The 8,236-nt window shown below is 38.5% G+C and overlaps 1 protein-coding gene across 1 annotated transcript; it reads right to left on the reverse strand.

The window, feature by feature from the left end:
* Window positions 1–1,313: 1,313 nt before the first annotated feature.
* On the reverse strand, window positions 1,314–3,797 carry Sec6 (Exocyst complex component Sec6). The gene is made up of 3 exons (XM_017612538.1): window positions 2,826–3,797; window positions 2,008–2,772; window positions 1,314–1,948 (listed from the first exon to the last, which is right to left on the reverse strand). Exons 1-3 carry the CDS (start codon window positions 3,795–3,797, stop codon window positions 1,472–1,474), a joined length of 2,214 nt encoding a protein of 737 aa, XP_017468027.1. The 3' UTR covers window positions 1,314–1,471.
* Window positions 3,798–8,236: the final 4,439 nt, after the last annotated feature.

Consider the following 8,236-nt stretch of genomic DNA (forward strand, 5'->3'; position numbering starts at 1 on the left):
GGAATAAGGATATTAAAAAATATCGGCTGCTTGTATCCTTGGACCCTGTCATTTCAAGTTTACGTTTAAACCCACCAAAACAAAATCATAAACTGTCGTCAGATGCCATTAAATTATTAACAACTGTTGTAAATGCGGATGCGAAATTTCCATCAGAAAATATAGATATGAGCTTAAAAATATACTCCTGTACCAACAAATATGTATGTCTTGTTTATTGATTCATTCAAAATCTCGCAGTTCCCGTGTAAATTTGAACATCAAAATTTTTAGAAACAAACATTAAGACCTCGTTAGTGTTTGTCCGAGCTTCTCTTCCGATTTGTGGCGTGCGCCTTGATGTTGGCGCACAAAGGGGAGGGACCAACAGTTTTACACCGAATCCGAATGGGGATTTTATATTTATGAGTGGCTGCGGAATGATAGCGTATATTGCTAACCGCTACATCACATTATATAACAAAAAAGAAAAAAACATGACCTTTTATACTTAACTACCTTAGTTTTGCTAAAAGTCTGATTATTTTAAGCGTACACAGCAGCCATTATGGATACGCCATTTTGAATTTGGAAATTATGTGGTGAAATTTAAAACCAGCTACCAAAATAAAGACGAATACACAAGGTTTGATTACAATTGTCCCACGCTTCGACTTTTGGCCAGCTTTTTAGAAAAATTGGCCACTGTGAATCGGTTAGAAAACAGGTATAAACACATCACTCATTTGAAGTGAAAAAAGGCTGGTTTTCTTTATGCAGCCCGTTTTAAGTTTGAATTATTATTATTATAACAAATTTGAATTCTTGTTATTGTATTATTTAAGAAATATCGAATCAAAAAAAACACCTCTTTGAGGTAAAAGTTTCGAGTGACGAAAGCTGAACTAGAAACACAAAATTTATTATATCAATTTCGTGACGAAAATCATACGAATTTTTTAACTGCCTTTGAAACGTACGGAAAATCTTTTTTGTTCATACGAATCGTTGCAAAAGTTCTGTTTTTTATTTTGTGTTTCTAGCAGTAGACGGAGTTTCGCAACGTTTTTTGTTTCGCAACACTTTAGCCTAATTTTTAAGAATCCGGTTAATCGTTTACGAAGGTTGAATATATTTTCCGAGTCATTTCAGCATGCTACTGTTGCTGCTTTCGTCACTCGCTCGCACTGCCGTTCGCTGTGATAAAGATAACAAATTTTGTTTACTTTGTAATACGGTTTCAGCGAGTGCTTTAAAGAAATAAGTGTGGAGTCAAATCAGCTTTCCGTTAATGCGGTGCTTGCGTAGGTATGGACAAGGTATATATATAGATATTGGATTTCTGTGGATCAATGAGACTACCCCATTTTGAAATAGCCACCAACTGTATTTTGTAGCATTTTCAAGTACAATACATTTTAATTAGACCGATTTAGAACATACACACATATATATACTAGTAGAAATATGTGTGTATGTATATGTATATCCTTTACCACAATTTGTCATTGAAGACAATTTCTTTGAATATGCAATCTTGTTTTGCAATGCTAACCATAGCCTTCTTAGATTTTGCAGCATCTTGCACCTTTTCCCGAACTTCACTGGACTTTACGTCATTACGCAAATAGAATAATCGTACTATATGATCTTCACTCAAGGATGGATAATTTCCCAGTAACGTATGAAGGTCTAGTACTAGTAATTCTATATCCCCGGACAGCAAAGCCGAGAGTGTCGGTATCAAATCTAGCGGGGAGTCACTCATTGTTAAATTCGGTGCGATTTTCTCGAAGCACTGCTTAAACCGTTTCGCTTCCTGATTGATTTTTGTAGTGATCGCTTCACATTCGCTCCTTGACTTTGATAAACGTTTGGAAAGCAAAGCGCGTATGTACCGTTTTGCAAGTAGTTTTTGTGCCTCATTTATGACCATCTCAAAGTTATTAGGCCGTAAGTGTTTATAATCCTGTTAGTATTAATATAATTAAGTTATGATTTTATATCTAAGCAGCAATTAAAAAGTACCTGGAAGTAGTCTAACAAGGTAATACAAATGGTGTCAACAGAAATCGTGGTTCCCAGCCATTTCATTGTGAATAAGTCATTAAAATGACCCTCCATGTCCAGGAAGGCTTCTTCAAGTAAATAACTGGTAGCATGTGCCCTAATCCTTTGGAATGTGGCAAGCAATTTTTCAAAATCTTCATAATGTTCAGTGCGCGATTTTGGCCAATACAGTTGCTTCATTTGGTGAGCCAACTCCACCATTTGCTGACTATTATTTACTATAGTAATTATGTAGTGAGTAAAGTATTTTATTTGATCGCGATTACGAAAATGGTGTTCCTTTAGTTCGATAACATTCTTTAAGTAAGATTGTCCGAAAACCTCTACTTGTTGAATACTCATCACCAACGCCTTGAATGTCAGGTCAGAGTGTATGGTGTTAGTCACTTGTAGATGTTGATCGATCATTTGGAAGATGATAACTGGGGCTGAAGTATGATAATATTGTTCATGTTCAGGAGGCTGATCAGAGAACCATTCTTGCCTTTCCGTTTCTGCAGTTTTAGTCATCCATTCCTGGTAGTTTCGTTGCATATTGCGCAAATATTCATCCTCAAGCGACTTCAAGTGTTCCGGTCGCAACAATGGCCCAACGACTTGCTGGATATCGACTTTGAGGTCAGGATGGGACATCAACTCTGCGCCGGGATATGTATTCATCACCCAAGATAACAGTGATACATATTCATTTCCTTCGAGACCTGATTTTGCAATATTATCGAGCTGAAAAAATATCAAAGCTGTGCTAAATAACCTTATATGTTTACGTTACTTACATATGAAGAAAGTCCTTCATGGTAAATTTTCACGTATTCCTTGAAGATGTTATAATGTGGGGGAAAACATGGGACGCACAATGATTTTACAACTCTCAAATCTTCCAAAATGATTTGACGCAAAATTTCCAAATCACGCACTAACCACATTTTATTATCTGCGCGCTCTTCCAATTTCGATCCTTCTATGCGTGTTACAACAGCTTCCTTTAACATTTTTAAGGCCATCGAACGCCATTGTTTTGGTCGTCCAGGTGGCAGGAATCCAGTTACTTTCTGCTGCTGCAAGGCGAATTGATCATTCTTTTCCTCCCGTTCGATTATACGCAACGCTGTCACAATAACAGTAGGTTCCTTGCGCACAGTATTTAAAGTACGGCTTAATATGAGACGTAGTTTCTTTTCCAGTGCTTGGGAAACAGTATCAACTTTTTCAAAATGCCGCTTTAAAGTAATTTTATCGGATGCATGCTGCTTAGGTTGTTTATGCAATTCGTATAGCAAATCATCACGAGAATTCTCCAAGTCAGCGAGGCACTGGTGAGCATTCAGAAGTTTATCTTCATCAATAAGTGTCATCGTTTTTTGAACACTTGCTTCAACATTAAATATATGTTTGAGATTCTCCATTGCAGTAGCATACTGGGAATGTTTGGTATTCTCTTCTCGTACCACCTCTAATGCATCATAGATCTCCGGTACTCCCTGCAGCAATCGATCCACTTCTAGCATGCGCTGGCGAACTTCCTTAACATCTTGTAAACATGTTTCTAACTGTTTTAAACCAACGCGTACCCCATCCAATTGATTTTGCATTCCCGTTTTCAGTAGTGCCTCCACGGAAGCTTTCTTTCTTGCAACTCGATGTCGAAATTGATCCACCTTTTCAAGTTGACCTGGCCGCTGGAGCATATTCTTTATGTCTTTCAAGGCTGCCTGTCGCGCCTCTTCTTCTAGTTGTTGCAAGTTCATTATTGGACCTCGATTAATGTATAATTAATGAAAGCCAGATCAACTACACGGAATTTTGACAAAACAGCAACCAACTAGTGTTAGAACAATATGAGTACCGAGTACACAATATCGATACGTTTCATGAGTACTGCGTAGTATCGAGAACTCGATACTTTTTCACAAGTACTGAGAACATATCGCGAATGCCGAAAAATATCCGCGCAGTGGGCAAAAATCGAAAAATTGGTTATTGCAATAGGTTCATTCCTTATCTTTTTGGACTAAAATCTGAAAAGTGTCANTTATCCGCGCAGTGGGCAAAAATCGAAAAATTGGTTATTGCAATGTGAAGTCCAGTCGTCCAGCCATAGTTGCTTCATCGTAACAATCATGATGCAAGGATTACATGACGACTACACTTTCGCACACTCGGTCGGGATATTTCAATTCATTTGGCGTCTAAAAATTCACTTGGAACAGGTATTGTCTATTTTTATGGTGGATATGTTCGCGAAATATTTACAAAAACCTGAAATTTTTAAAATATAGACTGTGCCGCAACAATTCTATACATAAGTTTTCAGTAATATCTCTTCTTTTCTTTTCCTGAATTGTGTTTTGTGCATGCACACAGAGACTTTTTACAATTTCGTCATACTTTATAGTTAAAACGCTCACATTTATTGAATTTTAATGCAATTATCCACTTTTTAATAATTTCCACAGATTTTATGCAAAAAAATACTAATTTGTATGCAATTTTAATGCAAATATTAACTTTTTCACTAATTTTTCCCCATAAAATGTAAACAAACAATGCGTGCACAACGATTAGCAAACGACAGAGCCGTACTTATCCGTTTCTGCATCTTCTACGATATGCCGATAACTAGCCGATAACGACATGCATGTGCTCGGCTCAAAATTTCAGGGCGAGACGATAACGCAAATATGATTGGACGAAAAGTGTGCAGATAGCCTTAGTTGGTATTTTTGTAAAAACAATGGCGCATATTCATAGTCCAGCAACTAAGTCGAAACTAACAAAGTTGCAACTTAAATTTAAGTACCAACTTAAAATTTACCTCTATTCCTAGTCGCATTTCAGACTTCTACTATGTAGTTTCGACTTAGTTTACGATATAGCAAAATAAGTGTGAAAATGTATCGATTTTTCTTTACGATATTTTGGAAAAATTACATTTTTATAAAATAATGTCAAGTTTGATTATCCGTTTATGTAATTTTTATTTTCATTGCATGATTATGCAAAAGAATAAGGTATAATTTTCTTGTTAATTGTGTGAAATAGCCAGAACAACCGCAGTGATGTGAAGTCGATGTTTATCGAAAGCATGCTGTGAAACCACGGTACAACGAATAAAGTCGAGAGTCGAGTACATCACAGCAGCTTTCAATTTGTCACTGCCCACCCTGATCATCCCTGAGATGTGGAAAATGGGTAGGATCATCCCCTCCTTAAGCCAGGTAAGAAGGCGGACGCAGGAGACTCTTACCGGCCAATCTCCCTCCTATCCCCAGTGGCAAAGACAATGGAAGCACTACTCCTCCCCAGATAAGCGAGGGTCTGAACCAACGTCGACCCTGTGATAGGACGGTCCTAGTCGCAGTGGACCTGTCGAAGGCCTTCGACACGGTAAACCACGCGACCCTCTGCCAAGACGTCCTGGACTCGTCGCTTCCGGATCGGACGAAGCGGTGGATAACCAGCTATCTGTGTGGACGCCAATCATCGGTCGAATTCCGAAACGCCAAGTCCAATCCGCGTAGGATTAAACAGGGGGTCCCCCAAGGCGGCGTACTCTCCCCGACACTGTTCAACCGCTACATGGCGAAACTCCCTCCGCCGCCAGCAGGAGTTAACTTGGTGAGCTACGCCGATGATTGCACGATTATGGCGACGGGCCCCAACATTGACAGCCTATGCAGGAAAATCAGCGACTATCTCACCGATCTTGTAAATTTCTTAACCGCCTCCCCGACATGTCAGACGTCACCTGCACGACTGGAAATCCGACGTCGAGCCGTGCGTAGACCACCCATTCGACGCACAGAAATACAGAGCGGCACTTAACCACCTACACACCGATGCAGTCAGGTCGAGTCTTAGCACCAGAAACGACAACATCGTTCTAGGTGGTCGACCGCCACCCATCAATATCGACGAAGCCGAACTGCCAAGAGAGACCACTGCCCGCTTTCTCGGCCTCAGGCTTGTCGAGTCGACGAAGACGACCCTTGACGGATCCCCGGGGGGTTGAGTACTGCTGCTACAACAACAACAACAACAAATAAATTATATACACAAACAAATGTTCGGTTATGGTTAAAACAATTCAAGTTTTTGTATTGAATTTTTGGTTTAAGATTTATTTTTTCCTTTTCAGTAGGGTTTTTGCACATTATCTTCTGCGTGAGAATTAATCGTAATATATACGAATCTAAATAAGAGACTGGAACACGGCTGTTTGTCAAAAGCATACGATTTCAAACTCGCGTAAATTAGAGGTGGGTAACTCAACTCAGAGTTGGGTTATTGAGTTGATTCCTATAAGTGAATCGGTAACTCAGACTCCCTGTCCAAAAAAAATGTAACTCAGTAACTCAGTTGATGCCGTAGGGCTCACATGAATCAATTGAATCATAGTGGCTCATATTTGTCCATATAACTCTCTCGCTTCGCCACAGTGTTTAGCATGGCAAAGTCTTGCATTTTGTTTTTGCACGAGGCGAATTTATACAAGGTGGTGGCAAGAATACAACAACAACCACATGTATTTTGTATTGCGGGTGTTATGTCAAATCTCACAAATTCTTATAATTTCGTTTTTTTTTTTAGTTTTTCTCGAAATATGTATGTATGTAAGATATATAAAGATGTGCATATCAAATCAATTGCCTTTCCAACCATATCCACATTTTGAAATTCGGTACAAGAGGTTTCGAAATATAAGCTTTAGAAAATATTGAAAATTCCACCTTTACCCTCCCCCTAGCACCGCCCTATTAATTTGCACACAAAAAAAATTACACCTTTGAAATCAGTAGAAAGGAGCTGACCCCGCCCACTATAAAGTTTTGTTTTATCTCAACGGCCGCTATACCGCATCTATGCCTCAAAACGAGTCTACGATACGAATGAGTGTAACATACAAAGAGTCAAATGAGTTAGTTGAATGAGCTGACTCCTTAAAGTGGTTAAGTTGGAGTCATTGAGTCAACTCCTATAAATTTGCTGAGTTACCCACCCTTAGCGTAAATGTACATTTGCTAAATGCTACAGCATGAACGCTCTTCGAAAACATATGTTCGAAAGTGCTAAATGTAGCATTTTAAATGCAGCAAAAACGCTGCATTATTACATTTATAGCAATTTAAATCAATACGCAGCTCTTTTAATACGAACAATCATGTAAGTATATTTACCTCGTGTGTTACAACTTACTTTTTAATAAAATAAAAATTCCTTAAAAAAATATTAAAATTTCCCAAATAAGTATTTGATTAGGTGGCAGTGCTACTTCAACAATTTACGAAAAGTAGAAACGTCAGTAAGCAAAGTTTATGTCAAAAATATTAAAAGTGAAACTACTTTCTTTTTTTTGTATCATGTTGAGAACTATGAATATCTCCCAAGGTTGGAGAAATATTTGTTTAGTGTTTATTGGGTTCGCTTTAACTATTGCTGACTAGTCGGGGCTCGTACGGGATCGCAACCATCAATAGTAGGTTCATTCCTTATCTTTTTGGACTAAAATCTGAAAAGTGTCAAAATGCCAGAGCGTAAGCAAAATGCGCTCACTAAAAGAGAATAACAGGATAAGTAAGGTCGGTGTTATGCAGACAAACTTTTGTTTGCCAAATTAAATGGCGGCTGCTTAGGTCGGTGTTATGCAGACAAACTTTTGTTTGCCAAATTAAATGGCGGCTGCTTAGTTTGCTCGGAGGTGGTTATGTCGAGTTTGGCACAGGGTTGCACGTTCATTATGGTTTTCATGGCTATTGCCAACACGAAATGAGAATTTCAGATGTACATAACGCGCACAATTTAAAATTTTTGTATATGACAACACCGAATTTGCTGCAGTTTGACCAAACAAAATTAGTTTGCTGTGAGAGTCGCCAAACTCGCTCTCTCCGAGTTTGCTGCAACAACAATTGCACGCAGTTTGCCAAACAAAATTTCTGCATAACACCGAACCTAAAGGAACGCAAAAAACCAAATTTTTAGACCAAAGAATGGCAACAACAAAGCTAACGTCAAATAAGAATGGAAATGTATGTACAAAACACATTCACACAAGCACAAGCACAATAAACACTTAAGCTGAAATTAGTCGAGAACGCAGAACGTATACTTAAACGCAGTCTGTATACGCAGAATTTTGTCGATTACTGGAGCCCTCAAGCTGATGCCAGATAAAACTTTGTAGCTT

This window comes from Rhagoletis zephyria, unplaced genomic scaffold, assembly GCF_001687245.7.
Source record: "Rhagoletis zephyria isolate East Lansing unplaced genomic scaffold, Rhagoletis_zephyria_1.1 Rzeph_scaffold_00556, whole genome shotgun sequence".
NCBI lineage: Eukaryota > Metazoa > Arthropoda > Insecta > Diptera > Tephritidae > Rhagoletis > Rhagoletis zephyria.

Bases quoted from the DNA above. Each gene is read 5' to 3' on its own strand.
- Sec6 (XM_017612538.1), bottom strand. From the start codon at position 3,797: ATGAACTTGCAACAACTAGAAGAAGAGGCGCGACAGGCAGCCTTGAAA. The intron at 2,773-2,825 runs GTAAGTAACGTA...ATATTTTTTCAG, and splicing joins ATGAAGGACTTTCTTCATAT to CTCGATAATATTGCAAAATC. The intron at 1,949-2,007 runs GTACTTTTTAAT...TAATACTAACAG, and splicing joins CCTTGTTAGACTACTTCCAG to GATTATAAACACTTACGGCC.